General features: G+C 45.3%; 1 protein-coding gene across 2 annotated transcripts in view; it reads right to left on the bottom strand.

Moving 5' to 3' along the window:
* Nucleotides 1-232: 232 nt before the first annotated feature.
* rttn (rotatin) overlaps nt 233-15,954 on the bottom strand; it is a 57,745-nt gene continuing 42,023 nt past the window's right edge. For both annotated transcript variants that reach the window (XM_042298975.1, XM_042298976.1), the window contains exons 33-49: nt 15,483-15,672; nt 15,199-15,293; nt 13,277-13,370; nt 12,770-12,971; nt 12,514-12,601; nt 12,092-12,242; nt 11,590-11,727; nt 10,933-11,138; nt 10,513-10,618; nt 9,785-9,876; nt 9,517-9,591; nt 8,967-9,093; nt 1,956-2,140; nt 1,378-1,684; nt 812-915; nt 636-705; nt 233-533 (exon numbers count right to left, since the gene is read on the bottom strand). In XM_042298975.1, the coding sequence (XP_042154909.1) occupies nt 454-533; nt 636-705; nt 812-915; nt 1,378-1,684; nt 1,956-2,140; nt 8,967-9,093; nt 9,517-9,591; nt 9,785-9,876; nt 10,513-10,618; nt 10,933-11,138; nt 11,590-11,727; nt 12,092-12,242; nt 12,514-12,601; nt 12,770-12,971; nt 13,277-13,370; nt 15,199-15,293; nt 15,483-15,672 (2,310 nt within the window). In that variant the 3' untranslated portion in view covers nt 233-453. The remainder of the gene's footprint in view (nt 534-635; nt 706-811; nt 916-1,377; nt 1,685-1,955; nt 2,141-8,966; nt 9,094-9,516; nt 9,592-9,784; nt 9,877-10,512; nt 10,619-10,932; nt 11,139-11,589; nt 11,728-12,091; nt 12,243-12,513; nt 12,602-12,769; nt 12,972-13,276; nt 13,371-15,198; nt 15,294-15,482; nt 15,673-15,954) is intronic.

The raw sequence follows: 15,954 nt of genomic DNA, 5'->3' as shown, positions 1-15,954 counted from the left end.
GCTGTGTGTTTGAATGAAATGTGGTGTTGGGGTTGACACGACCAGAGGTGACATCTCCCTTTTCCAGCCACAGTTCCACCACTGTTGCGCTATTTCAAAATGACAGCCTTTCCTACACAGGCCTCATTTAGAGGAAATGGTATCATTGTACTTATTCAAGGCTATATCTTGGAGTAGTCTTATAAGGTATCAGGTTCAGAACGTCATTCTGAAACATATTATCTTGTAAGCATAAAAGTCAGACATTCTTTTTCTTCCATCATTATTTACTTTAATTTATGATTCAATCCCCAAAATATGTACAAAACCTACAAAAACATCACAGATCATAGAAAAGATGTAGGGACATTAAAAACGGTATCTACTGTATCAAGTTTGCACACAAATATTCACTTCAAATATAAATAAGGTTTCAAGGTGTCTACATTCTGTCAGATTGCATCAATGTGTCAGTCAGGTATTCAGCAGCTGAATTAAGTTCTCAAGGCACTTCAACAGGTAGGTGTTCATGATGTCAGGATTTTTCTCTGCATCTGACAAAAAAAAGATAGGCACACACACAAATTGAGGCAATAGAGCACAACAACAACAGGACTGTGACACATCAAACATTTTCAGCACATGTCTGGTTTTACCTTTCTTAGCAACTTTATAGGCTTCATGCACCCTGAGTCTGACAGATGGACACTTCAAAGTGGTCTTGGCCTTAGGTGAGGAATCACAACGGCAGGTTAGAGACAGCTGTACTTCATATAAATGAGCTCTTATGATTCTAAAAATGATGTGTGTGTGTGTGTGTGTGTGTGTGTACCTTCTGGTAGTTGTGGAGCAGGGCCCATAGTGCCGAGGCCCCTATAGAGCGAACCTCAGCCTCTTTACTGTCCAGACAGGACACCAGCACCCTCATGGCCTTATCTGGACAGGGACATAGAATTCATGTTGGACATAGTGTTATTCCTGAAAAAAAAACATTTCCCATTCATAAAATGACACATCATTAGCAAAGACAAGAGAGTTTGACTGTGTGTGATGGTGAAACAAAGACCACTTCTGTTCACACATCCGGTTTCAGATCGTTTCCTGTTACAGTTCAGCACAAAGTATCAAAAGAGAAGACCTAACAGCTTCCATTTCATTTCAAACACCCACCTTTTACATTCACACACGCATACAGGAAGCCAAAGCTTTCCACTGGAAAGAACAAAACCTGAATTCAAAAGAAGACCCCTAAGATGTCATCAGATTACATTTTGTGTAAACGTGATGCAAGGGTACGAATAGGGCAATTTAAACCCAGAAACCATTTCTCAACATCTCTCCCTGTCTCTCTCTCTCTGATAAAAACATCCATGTGTATACCCTGTGTTCCATCCCTACCGTTGGCCAGAACTTTGGGTTTGTTGGCAGAGCTGAAACAGACATTGTGGAGGATGAGGAGGGCATTGTCCGTCGTGGTGATGGGCCTGCTCCCATTGCTATAGTGACGGTGGCGTTGGGGCTGCGTAGCGGCCAGGTCAGCAAGGAGGTCCAGGGCTCCAGTCAGCCTCAGGACACTCAGCTGGCCGTCCTCACCGAAGGAGACACTCAGGAGCAGCCTCAGCCACAGGCCCAACAGCCCCCCGGCACCCGTCTTACTGCCTGGCTTAGGGACAGGCAGGGACAGGAACGGCTGCAGGAAGTTACTCTGGAGGGAGAGTGACAACCAGGGAGAGAGAAGAATGAGATTCAGCCAGGTTTTGATTGAAACTGAGAAAGACATCTGAAATCGAGAGCTTTGTTAAAGTTCACAGAATGCAGAGACTCAACTTACAGTATTTACTGTAAAGACACGTTTTTAACCAGTAGTCACATTGACACCGTCTCCAATCATATTACCTTCTGCAGGGCCAGGTTTGGTGACAATGTGGTAAGGGGTGTAAGGGTAATGTAATAGGGGTAATAATGTAGTACATTACCTTGTGCAGGACTCCTTTACAGTCCTTGTTGATGGCCAGGTTGGCCAGCAGGGAGAAGGCCAGCTGCTGGACAGGGCTGTTGTCGGGGGCAACCCCAGAAGCCAGCTTCATGACGCAGTGCATCAGGGAGCCACCTGGGGGCCCTCGGGGGCCAGAGGCCAAACCACAACACAGAGAGCTACAAGCTGGGGGGAGAGGAGAGAGAGGAAAAAAGTAGCAAATCAAGAAAAGTATGAGTATTATTGACACTGACAGACAGGTGTAGAGGCAGGACAGGATAGGTGAGAGGTTGTGATGAGAGGCAGGATATGATAGGTGAGAGGTTGCGATGAGAGGCAGGATATGATAGGTGAGAGGTTGCGATGAGAGGCAGGACAGGATAGGTGAGAGGTTGCGATGAGCGGCAGGACAGGATAGGTGAGAGGTTGCGATGAGAGGCAGGATATGATAAGTGAGAGGTTGCGATGAGAGGCAGGATATGATAGGTGAGAGGTTGCGATGAGAGGCAGGATATGATAGGTGAGAGGTTGTGATGAGAGGCATGATAGGTGAGAGGTTGCGATGAGAGGCAGGATATGATAGGTGAGAGGTTGCGATGAGAGGCAGGACAGGATGGGTGAGAGGTTGCGATGAGAGGCAGGACAGGATGGGTGAGAGGTTGTGATGAGAGGCAGGACAGGATGGGTGAGAGGTTGTGATGAGAGGCAGGACAGGATAGGTGAGAGGTTGCGATGAGAGGCCTGATAGGTGAGAGGTTGCGGTGAGAGGCAGGATATGATAGGTGAGAGGTTGCGATGAGAGGCAGGATATGATAGGTGAGAGGTTGCGATTAGAGGCAGGATATGATAGGTGAGAGGTTGCGATTAGAGGCAGGATATGATAGGTGAGAGGTTGCGATTAGAGGCAGGATATGATAGGTGAGAGGTTGCGATTAGAGGCAGGATATGATAGGTGAGAGGTTGCGATTAGAGGCAGGATATGATAGGTGAGAGGTTGCGATTAGAGGCAGGATATGATAGGTGAGAGGTTGTGATTAGAGGCAGGATAGGATAGGTGAGAGGTTGAGATTAGAGGCAGGATATGATAGGTGAGAGGTTGCGAGGTTGTGTCGGTCAGAGAGTAGAGTCTCACAAGGAATGGGGCTGGTTGCCTGCCGATGGGTACCCAGATCAAGGAAAATGCATGTCTTTTTTGACAAAATAATAACATTTCACAGAAAGTGTGTAGCATTCACAACTTTAAATTGTCTTCATCAGGCTTCGCTAAACTAAGAACATTGCGTCTAAAATCGTTTTGGGGTCTGTTAATCTACAGCCCAGTCTGAAAGTGTTTTTAGAACAGACAAATAATCTAAACTGAACAGAAATATAAAACACATTATACTGTGTAAAGTGTTGGTCCCATGTTTACTGAGCTGAAATAAAAGGTCACAGAAATGTTCCATATGGGACAAAAAGCTTATTTCTCAAAAACAAATGAGTTTTCTTTACATGACAGGAATGGACCTCCATTCCTGTCATTATTGAAAGAGATTGTGATATCTCACATCTCAAAATAGTACTACTTAATGTTATATCCCTCACTTCCAAGGCACTCATAGTCAATGAACTAACCACTGATCATAACCTTGATGTGATTGGCCTGACTGAAACATGATTCAAGCCCGATTCATTTTGTGTGTTAAATAAGGCCTCTCCTGCTAGTTACACTAGTGACCATATCCCCCACGCATCCCACAAAGGCGGAAGTGTTGTTAACGTTTACGACAGCGTAAACAATTTAAATAAATAAGACTGCATTTTCTTCTTTTGAGATTGTAGTCTTTGCAACCTACTCAATCACTTTTTATAGCTACTGTTTACAGACCTACTGGGCCATATACAGCAATCCCCACAGAGTTCCCTGAACTCCTGTCAGACTTTGTTGTCATGGCAGATAATATTAACATTTTTGGTGACTTCAATATTCACATGATAAAGACCACAGACGCACTCCAAAAGGCTTTCGGAGCCATTATTGACTCAGCGGGTTTTGTCCAACATGTCTTCCATCCCCGCACACTGCCACAGTCATACCCCAATCTAATTTTTCTCGTGGAATAAATATTGTGGATCAAAATATTTTTCCTCATAATCCTGAACTATCGGATTACCATTTTATAACGTTTGCAATCGCAACAAATAAATCTGCTCAAACGCCAACCAAGATTATCAAAAGCTGTGCTATTAATTCTCGGACAACCCAAAGTTTCCTAGATGCCCTTCCAGACTCCTCCACCTACACAAGGACATCAGAGTAAAAAATTCAGTTAACCACCTAACTGAGGAACTCAATTTAACCTTGCGTAATACCGTAGATGCAGTCGCATTGCACCTCTAAAAACAAAAAAACATTTGTCACAAGAAATCAGCTCCTGGTATACAGAAAATACCCAAGCCCTGAAGCAAGCTTCCAGAAAATTGGAACGGAAACGACACTCCACGAAGCTGGAAGCCTTCCGACTAGCTCGGAAAGACAGTACCATGCAATATCAAAGAGCCCTCACTGCTACCCTACCAACCTACTTTTCCATCCTGATTGAGGAGAATAAAAACAATCCAAAATCAATATTTTCAATAATGTGGCAAAGCTAACTAAAAAGCAGCATTCCCCAAGAGAGGATGGCTGTCACTTCGACAAAAATATCATGATCATTAGAAAGCAAATTACGGACTCCTCTTTGAATCTGCACATTTCTCCGAAACTCAGTTTTCCTGAGTCGGCACAGAACTGCCAGGACCTATGATAAATGGAGACACTAAAGTTTTTTAATCCTGTATCTCTAGACACGAAAATAGTCATGGCCTCTAAACCTTCTAGCTGCCTACTGGACCCTATACCAACTAAACTACTGAAAGAGCTACGTCCTTCCTTCCTCTACTATGTTGAACATAATAAACAGCTCCCTATCCTCCGGATGTGTACCAAACTCACTAAAAGCGGCAATAATAAAGCCTCTCCTAAAAATGTCAAACCTCGACCCAGATTATTATACATCTGTTTTTTTTTACTCATTGGCCTATATCGAATTCCTCATTCCTCTAATTTATTGGGGAAAAAGCTGTTGTGCAGCAACTCACTGCCTTCCTGAAGATAAATAATATATACAAAACTCTCCAGTCTTGTTTTAGACCCCATCATAGCACTGAGACTGCCCTTGTGAAGTTGGACATTTTAATGGAGTCAGACCAAGGCTCTGCATCTGTCCTCATGCTCCTAAACCTTAGTGCCGATCTAAACCAAGTTCTTGCCTGGTTTAGATCTCATCTGTCGGAAAGATATCAGTTAGTCTCTGCGGATGTTTTGTCCTCTGACAAATCAATTGTAAGTGTTGGTGTTCCTCAAGGTTCTGTTTTTGTTTTTACTATATATTCTACCTCTTGGTGATGTCATTCGGAAACACAATGTCAACTTTCAATGCTATGCAGACAATACACAGCTGTACATTGATAAAACATGGTGAAGCCCCAAAATTGCTTACCCTGGAAGACTGTTTTAAGGCCGGCTTTTTTCCATCTTCGTAACATTGCAAAAAAAAAAGTCAAAAAACGATGCAGAAAAACAAATCAATGCTTTTGTCACTTCTAGATTAGACTACTGCAATGCTCTACTCTCCGGCTACCCGAATATATCACTAAATAAACTTCAGTTAGTGCTAAATACAGCTGCTAGAATCTTGACTAGAACTAAAAGATTGAATCATATTACTCCAGTGCTAGCCTCTCCACACTGGTATCCTGGTTAAGCCTGGGCTGATTTCAAGGTTTTACTGCTAACCTACAAAGCATTACGTGGACTTGCTCCTAACTATCTCTCCGATTGGGTCCTGAAGTAAATACACTTACGCTACGGTCAAAAAATGCAGTGCCTCCTTATTGTCCCCAGAATTTCTAAGCAAACAGCTAGAGGCAGGGCTTTCTCCTATAGAAGTACATTTTTATGGAATGGTCTGCCTATCCATGTGAGAGACGCAGACTCAGTCTAAACATTTAAGTCTTTACTGAAAACTCATCTCCTCAGTAGGTTTTATGATTGAGTGTAGTCTGGCCCAGGGGTGCGAAGGCGAATGGCAAGGCACTGGAGTGACAAACCGCCCTTGTTGTCTTTGCCTGGCTGGCTCCCCTTTCTACACTTGGATTGTATGCCTCTGACCCTATTATGGAGGCTGAGTCACTGGCTTACTAGTTCTCTTCCATACCATCCCTAGGAGGGGTGCTTCACATCGTGCCAGGCTTTTTTGTGCTACACAGGACTTGAGTGGATTGAGTCACTGACGTGATCTTCCTGTCCGGTCTTGCGCCCCCTTGGGCTCATGCGATGGAGATCTTTGTGGGCTATACTCAGGGTAGTAAGTTGGTGGTCTGTTGATATCCCTCTAGTGGTGTGGGGGCTGTGCTTTGGCAAAGTGGGTAGGGTTAAATACTGCCTGGACCTGTCCGGGGGTATCGTTGAACGTGGCCAGTGTCCCCGACCCTCCCCTGTCTCAGCCTCCAATATCTATGCTGCAATTGTCTATGTACCAGGGGGGCTAGGGTCAGTCTGTCCTTTCTGGTGAAATATTCTTGTCCTATCTGGTGTCCAGTGTGAACTTAAGTATACTAAGTCTCTCTCCCTCCCAGAGGATCTGAGCCCTAGGACCATGCCTCAGGATTACCTGGCCTGATGACTCCTGGCTGTCCCCAGTCCACCTGGTCGTGCTGCTGCTCCACTGTCAACTATTCTGTCTGCGGCTATGGAACACTGACCTGTTCACCGGACGGCCTACCTTGTCCCAGACCTGCTGTTTTCAACTCTCCCTCTCTCTACCACTGAATACTCGGCTACGAAAAGCCAACTTACATTTACTCCTGAGGTGCTGACCTGTTGCACCCTCTACAATCAATGTTGTAGACATTTACAGCATGAACGTTTGAACATCTTGAAGAACGATCTGGCATTAACGGCCATGTAGACTTATCTCCACATGACAGCCAAAAGAGGACTGGCCACCCCTCAGAGCCTGGTTCCTCTCTAGGTTTCTGCCTTTCAAGGGAGTTTTTCCTAGCCACTGTGCTTCTACATCTGCATTGCTTGCTGTTTGGGGTTTTAGTCTGAGTTTCTGTATTAGCACTTTGTGACATCTGCTGATGTAAGAGCTACTGAAAGAGCTATATAAATGAGCATTTCTCCTTTGCCAAGATAATCCATCCACCTGTCAAGTGTGGCATATCAATAAACTGATTAAACAGCATGGTCAATACATAGGTACACCTTGTGCTGGGGACAATAAAAGGCCACTAAAATGTTCAGTTTGGTCACACAACACAATACCATAGATGTCTCATGTTTTGAGGGAGCATGCAATTGGCATGATGACTGCAGGAATGTCCACCAGAGCTTTTGCCAGAGAATTGAAAGTTCATTTTGCTGCCATAAGCAGTCTCCAACCTCGTTTTAGAGAATTTGGTAGTAAGTCCAACCGGCCTCAGATCCGCAGACCATGTGTAACCACGCCAGCCTGGGACATCCACATCCGGCGTCTGAGGGGGTGCTGAGGGGTATTTGTGTCTGTAATAAAGCTCTTTTGTGGGGAAAAACTCATTCTGATTAGCTGGGCCTGGCTCCCAAGTGGGTGGGCCTATACCCTCCCAGGCCCACCCATGGCCCGTGCCAGGTCATGTGAAATCCATAGATTAGTGCCTAATTTATGTATTTAAACTGAATGATTTCCTTATATGAACTGTAACTCATTCAAATCTTTGAAATGGTCACATATTGCATTTACATTTTTGTACACTCATGTACATTTTCTCAAATAGTGTAGCATTCACAACTGAAAATGTTCTTAATCAGGCTTCATTAAAGTGAGAATATTATGTTGAGATTGTTTTGAAGTCTGTGAAAGCTAGTATTGTAGGTGTAATGTAAAGGCCGGCTTCATGCAGTCTGAACACACACCTGCTGTTAGGCTAACCTTTAGGAAACGCTGGGCTCGACATGACTAATTGGTATTGCTTCACAGCGGGAGCTTAAGCGTGGCTCTAGAGCAAAACACACATACACACACTTCAAAGGTGGCATCTCAGAGACAATCACAGGTACAAAACAAACAGCATTATGTCACTCTCTGCTCAAAGGTTCACTTTCCATGACCTCAGAGACACAGTGTCTAGGGCTCTACTGACACCCATACTAACCCCCTAGCTTCTAAATCTAACTAGGTCTCTACTGACACCCATACTAACCCCCTAGCTTCTAAATCTAACTAGGGCTCTACTGACACCCATACTAACCCCCTAGCTTCTAAATCTAACTAGGGCTCTACTGACACCCATACTAACCCCCTAGCTTCTAAATCTAACTAGGGCTCTACTGACACCCATACTAACCCCCTAGCTTCTAAATCTAACTAGGGCTCTACAAACACCCATAATAATCCCCTAGCTTGTAAATCTAACTAGGGCTCTACAGACACCCATAATAATCCCCTAGCTTCTAAATCTAACTGGCACGCTACAAACACCCATATTTAGAGAACCTGGAAGGAAACAGCTTTATCAAAGCTAAACTTCCTCTACCCTTTACAGCGCTTCTTTCTCCATTTTGCTGTAAGTTGTGTAGCCTGCGTTTCACAGCATACCTCTGTTTCTTTCTCACACAGACTAGAATATCAATGCCTCAGGAGACATAGTGATGCATTGCAATTCCCTTGTGAATACCCCGCTAGAATACTGTACTCATAGTAATGATTTAATGCAGCCTGCTCTAGCACAGTGACAGTGTTCCTATTGTGATTGGCACTAGGCTTACACAGTGGAACAAAGTGTGTGTAAATGGTCTTCAGGAGAGACAATGGGTCTCAGTGTGTGTGAGAGTGTATGACTCAGTCAGATCCCTGACCACAGACTGGGGGAATGGAAGGCATGGGCCAGGCACTGAACAACACACACACACACAACACACACACACACACACACACACACACACACACACCTGTGGTACAGTTGGCTGTGTAGACACACAGCAGTTCCAGGACCGCCTCCATAGCAGCATCATCCAATAAGAACCAAGGCCAAAGGGCGTGCAACACAGCAGCCAATCGACAGTCAGTGGCCACAGCCTGAGGAGAAACACACACACACACAATATCCACCCGATTGGATAATCTTTGGATGTAATATTATGAACACATGCTAATTGACAGTATGACACACTCATAAGTTAAGTGATTGGCAACACATTCTGCTAACCAAGCACATAGAAACACACAAGGATGTAAAGTACAAAGTCCACAATTACATGAACGGCCTTTCCCATCTCAATATAACTACTGCTGAGTGGATGAGGCAATTACTGTCTATGACATTTAGAGCAGCCAATATGGCCAATCATTCTACATTGACGTTTAAGAGGATAAAAACACTCAGACCTCAACAGAGTCATAATCGTTAGGGCCAAATCTCATTCCAGACACAGTCAGCACCAGTAGAATGGCTTTCATTAAAAACCTATCAGGAGCGGATTAAAACGGCAGGGTTCTCACTTTCGATTGGCTGTTCTGGTAAAGACTGTTCCTGAGGATTTCCAGAGACATCTTTATTTCCTTCATATAGCTCTCCTGGTGGGGGAGAAGATGCAACTTGTTAAATGATCCACTCTAACCAATAACAGATAGCACCGTCTCCATCTTAGACACATTTTCAGTCAAGACAAGATCACCCAATAGCCTATACCAACCCAGCACACATCATCTGAAGGCTGAGACAATGAAAACATGTTGTTATGGTGTTGTTAAGTGTGTAAAGGCTCACCTTCCTCCTTCCTCTGCCAGGTCTGACTGACTCCATGTGGAGGTGGCTGTGCATCAGTTTCATCTGCTCCACACAGCTGTCAATCAAACCAGCTACACACAGACACAGAGACAGTGAGAGAGCGGTCAATCCTAACAACAATAACTCCTAGGGTATAGTAGCTGGACCAGGGCGTGTTTGTTCACTGCCTCTTGTTGCATAAAAGTACAGACATCTTCGTAGAGGCTAGAGTATTACACCCATCCTACTGTAAATGAGCTCTACTGAACAGTGTGTTCCAGTACCTTTAGCAGTATGGTTCTGACCAGTGTGTTCCAGTACCTTTAGCAGTGTGGTTCTGACCAGTGTGTTCCAGTACCTTGAGCAGCGTGGTTCTGACCAGTGTGTTCCAGTACCTTGAGCAGCGTGGTTCTGACCAGTGTGTTCCAGAACCTTCAGCAGCGTGGTTCTGACCAGTGTGTTCCAGTACCTTTAGCAGCGTGGTTCTGACCAGTGTGTTCCAGTACCTTTAGCAGCGTGGTTCTGACCAGTGTGTTCCAGTACCTTTAGCAGCGTGGTTCTGACCAGTGAGTTCCAGTAACTTTAGCAGCGCGGTTCTGACCAGTGTGTTCCAGTACCTTTAGCAGTGTGGTTCTGACCAGTGTGTTCCAGTACCTTTAGCAGTGTGGTTCTGACCAGTGTGTTCCAGTACCTTTAGCTGTGTGGTTCTGACCAGTGTGTTCCAGTACCTTGAGCAGCGTGGTTCTGAGCAGTGGAACTGCAGGCCAGTAGAGCCATGAGGGCTTTAGCTGTCGTCTTCTTCACTGGGTCCTGGAACGCACGCTTCTCAAAACTCTGACAACACAAAACAATGCAACAGGTGATACAAAACCTGAGTATTGACAACATGTTACTCCATCTAATATCCCAGTGCTCTAGACCAGTGGTAGGGAACCCTGTTCTTTGCTCCAGCAAGGCACCACACCTGACCAACTCAGCTAATTGATCAGTTCAGTGATAGCCTAAATGCAACACACCAGGTCTTCCAGAATGGTTAAATCAAAAACATGAAGTGCCTGCTGCACTCCAGAAGCAGGGTTGCCTACCCCTTTAGACCAATCAAAATGTGTGTGTATGTGTGTGTGCGCATGCAAGTCAGATTCTGTTACCTCCAGTAATAGTTCACAGAGCTGTCCACCGGAGACGCCGTTCAGGGCCTCAGACAGAGGGGTCAGCTGGAGGTCCGAGTTCAGGGTGGTGACCTCTAGGGGTCGTCTCTTGGCCTCCTCAGACAGGACGACACACAGGAACTGCAGTACCGCAGCATGGAGGGGAGGGTCACTGAACGACTGGTCCACACACACTGACAACGTAGCTGGAGGTAGGCACAGATACAGACGCAGATTAACATACATACTGGATGCGTATGCACACACACACACACACACACACACACACACACACACACACACACACACACACACACACACACACACACACACACACACACACACACGAAATGGGTTGTGGATATTTTACTTTTGTATGAATGAATCAACATCCTGCAGCCCAGTAAAACCAAATCCTGAAATCCCTTTACACAGACAGTGTGACTCATTCACGCCTCAGGAATTTCTGTATACATAACACACAATGTAATCAATCACAAATACACACACACACAGCATTAATCTTTCACAGGGATCATCAGATTTCCCTGCAGCCCCATTAGACACAGAGAGGAAGATGAGGAGGAACGATGGATGTACTGCATGCTCCCTGAGGTCCTAGCATATGTCCAACACTCAGTAGCTGTATGTGTATACCTGTGAATGTGTTCCAGCGTCTCCCTAGTGCAGCAGAGAGAGATTGGTAGGCTGCAGAGCCATCCCGCCTCACCACAGTAGCCAGAAGCATCAACACGTCTGTCCAGCAAACACACACAGCACCACGGGTACCATCGCCTGAGAGGTCCAGAAAACACACACACACACACACTGGAGATCGGAGTACGAGCTGAGAAGCTGAAGAGGCCTTCATTAAACAAGATACCAACAAAAGGTGTGAATAGATTATTACAAGCTTCCATTGGGGATCTTATACACTTTTAATTATGACTTCAGATTATGACAGAACACTGCACACCACTTCATTATGATACATTCAGCTGGAAAGTGGCCTGACTTTCAATGCCATGTAAGGATGCCTGCCATAAGAATGGTATTATAGCGGTTGTAATCATGATGTCCAGTCAATGGTGACAGTACACATATGTTGTGTCTACGGTTAGGTTGAGAATCATTCCTATGCCAAAAGCGAGATTCTTACCCAAGTCCTTGGTATCAAGTGTGAGGACAGTGAAGAGATTGGCCAGTAGCGGTTTCAGGAAGTCCATCTGACCAATCAGATCTGAGCTCAGAATGAAACATGACTTCAGGAACTTAGAGAAGCTGGACAGGAACTTGAGCAGGGTCAGGACCTGGGGGACGAGAGAGACAAACAAATTGATACGTACACACATCTTGAGGCAGTGTCAGTGGGTAGATGTGAAATCAAAATATTTCCTACCAGGTGAAAGCATGAAATCACCCCTTTCGTGTCACTCTCCAATCTGCCACCATCTCAACCACAGGGTTCTCATGGGCCTCAACCCTCCTACACAACCTGTGCTGCTCTCACTACAACAACATGCTGGATAGAGATAATGTGAATCTTACATTCATTGGTACTAAATGATGTAACCCAGTTACCTGCCGTTTAATGTCCTCCTGGTCTCCTGGTAGTACGTTAGTCTTCAGCTCACCCAGACATCTCTCTATGGCTGCTGCGTCCACCAAGCTAGAACACACAGGAAACAGAAACAGGGTTTAAGTCCATCCCTTCGGACAGGACAAATTCAGCACCGTAAATTGTATTGTGGATGGCCAGTGCTCCAAAGACTGTATTTGATTTGGCCAGTAATTGGGATAGTGAGACTAGTGCGATAGTGTTTATTTGACCTCTGACCTGGCCAGTGATTGGAAGAGCTGGCTGTGTGTGAGGGCTGAGAGGGTGAACTCCGGTAGCACTGCTAACAGGTTGGCCAGGAGGCCGCAGAGTGCTGATAAAAGGTCTGGGGTCACAATGACACAGGTGGGGTCAGGAGCAGGGTCAGCCAGTCTGGAGTTCTGGGAGAGGACAGAGTCAATGGTGTCTGTGTCACTCTGACCTGCAGAGTAAAATAGGGGAGCAGATATTAACATTGCTGTCTGTGTCACTGACCTACAATACAGGAAAGAGGAGCAAAGATGGATAGGACAGATAGGGGTCGAAACATACACCATACCAAAAATCGGTGTGTAGAGGCATAGTCTGTATATATAAATTCACTGTTATGGTTGGTCTTGATATGAGGAACTGTGCATGAGATGGTTCCTTTAACTCTGACTCTTAATTTGTTTGGTGCTACATGAGATCTGTATATAAAACCTGTTCACATTTAGCTACACTATATATACAAACACACACACATACCTTGAGCCATCAGTCTGCTAGCGGGTGTATCTTGTGCAGTAGCGTTGAGAGAGGTGGGCACAGGGGATTGAAGCCTTGAGCCCCCAGGTATGATCTGTTGAAGGCAAAACAATCACACAAAAAAAAACACTTCAATAAGACAATGTGTTTAAATCACAGATCCACAGTTGACACAATCTCAATCGCCGTCCACACTGCCCTTTCCCGCCTGGACAAAAGGAATACCTACGTGAGAATGCTGTTCATTGAAAACAGCTCAGCGTTCAACACAATTGCGCCCACAAAGCTAAGGACCCTGGGAGTAAACACCTCCCTTTGCAACTGGATTCTGGACTTCCTGACGGGCCGTCCCCAGGTGATAAGGTTAGGCAACAACACATCTGCCATGCTGATCCTCAACACGGGGACACCTCAGGGGTGCGTGCTTAGTGCCATCCTGTACTCTCTGTTCACCCCCGACTGCATGGCCAAGAACGACTCCAACACCATCATTACATTTGCTGACAACACAACAGTGGTAGGCCTGATCACCGACAACAATGAGACAGCCTATAGGGAGGAGGTCAGAGACCTGGCACTGGTGACAGGACTACAACCTCTCCTTCAATGTGAGCAAGACAAAGGAGCTGATCGTGGACTACAGGAAAAGGACAGCCGAACAGGCCCCCATTCACATCGACGGGGCTGTAGTGGAACGGATCAAGAGTTTCAAGATTCCTTGGTGTCCACATCACCAACGAACTATCATGGTCCAAACACACCAAGACCGTCGTGAAGCGGCCACGACAACACCCTTTCCTCCTCAGGAGACTGAAAAGATTTGGCACGGATCCCCAGATCCTCAAAAAGTTCTCAGCTGCACCATCGAGAGCATCCCGGTTGGATCACTGCCTGGTATAGCAAATGCTCGGCATCTGACCGTAAGGAGCTACAGAGGGTAGTGCGTACAGCCCAGTACATCACAGGGGCCAAGCTTCCTGCCATCCAGGAGATATACACTAGGCAGTGTCAGAGTAAAGCCCAAAAAGTTGTCAAAGACTCCAGCCACCCAAGTCATAGACAGTTCTTTCTGCTTACCGCACGGCAAGCGGTACCAAAAGCCTCCTTATTAATAGCTTCTACCCCCAAGCCATAACACAGCGAATGACCACCTGGACTATTTACATTCACCTCCCCTTTGTTTTTACACTGCTGCTAGTCACTGTTTATTATCTATCCATAGTCACTTCACCCCTACCTACATGTACACTGCTGCTACTCACTGTTTATTATCTATCCATAGTCACTTCACCCCTACCTACATGTACACTGCTGCTACTCACTGTTTATTATCTATCCATAGTCACTTCACCCCTACCTACATGTACACTGCTGCTACTCACTGTTTATTATCTATCCATAGTCACTTCACCCCTACCTACACGTACAAATTACCTTGACTAGTCTGTAGTATACAACCGGTGTAGACCTTACTGTGAAATGTTTACTATAGAGTAGAGTTAGAGTTAAGAAAATATTTACTTAATAAACAAAAGTAATTTTTTAAATAAAAATTAACACAATAAAATAATGAGGCTATATACAGGGGATACTGGTACGGAGTCAATGTGCGGGGGACATTGACCCCGCACATTGACTCCGTACCAGTATCCCCTGTATATAGCCTCATTATTTTATTGTGTTAATTTTTATTTAAAAAATTACTTTTGTTTATTAAGTAAATATTTTCTTAACTCTAACTCTACTCTATAGTAAACATTTCACAGTAAGGTCTACACCGGTTGTATACGGCGCATGTTACAAATAACATTTGATTTGAATGGTTTCTAGTGGTCAAGTGGACCCAGTCTTAAGCTGCAACCTAAGAAGATTACAGTGTATGAATGGGCCTTGAGCCACCAGACCTGCAGTACTTTACGTACCAGAGTGCTGGAGGTGGACAGGGAGCCAGAGGCCCTGCTAGGATTCACTGGGACTCGGTTAGGAGGTCTCCACAACCTCAGGGAGTCATCCGCATCTAAACAGACAGACAGGGAGCATCACAAACATCATGCAAGAAAAAAAAAAGGCTACAGGCCAATAAATAAAATACTTTGCCCGTTTACCACAATAACACTTGATTTCAGATTCACTGACTGAATCACTGATTGAACAACCTAATGGCTAGACACACTGACAGAAGAATGGACAGGTGCAGTCCCAGGACCTTCAGTGGTGCTGTCCTGTGGGCCGGGGTCCCTGGCTGAGGGTTGCAGGTCGAAGGTGTACCTGCCTCTGTAGCAGGCTGTGGCCATGAGGGCAGTGTGCTGGAAGAACTGACAGTGGTAGAGCAGAGCCTGTAGGGCTTGGAGACCCACCAGACATACACCTGAAGACTCATCATGGACACACGGACTCTATGGAGAGAGGGAGGAGAGAGAGGGAGAGATGAAAACATGGTAATTACTATGTAACTCGATTTTTTTATTTAACCTTTATTTAACTAGGCTAGTCCCATTCATAGACTAGTTCTTCTTTAATATGACTACCTACCCCGGCCAAACCCAGACGACGCTGGGTCAATTGTGCGCCACCCTATGGGACTTCCAATTATGGCCCCAAGTGATACAGCCTGGAATCGAACCAGGGTCTGTAGTGACACCTCTAGCACTGAGATGCAGTGCCTTAGACCACTGCAC

Source organism: Oncorhynchus tshawytscha, linkage group LG16 (genome assembly GCF_018296145.1).
Source record: "Oncorhynchus tshawytscha isolate Ot180627B linkage group LG16, Otsh_v2.0, whole genome shotgun sequence".
In the NCBI taxonomy this organism is placed as follows: domain Eukaryota; kingdom Metazoa; phylum Chordata; class Actinopteri; order Salmoniformes; family Salmonidae; genus Oncorhynchus; species Oncorhynchus tshawytscha.
This window is presented reverse-complemented; position numbering and strand designations above follow the sequence as displayed.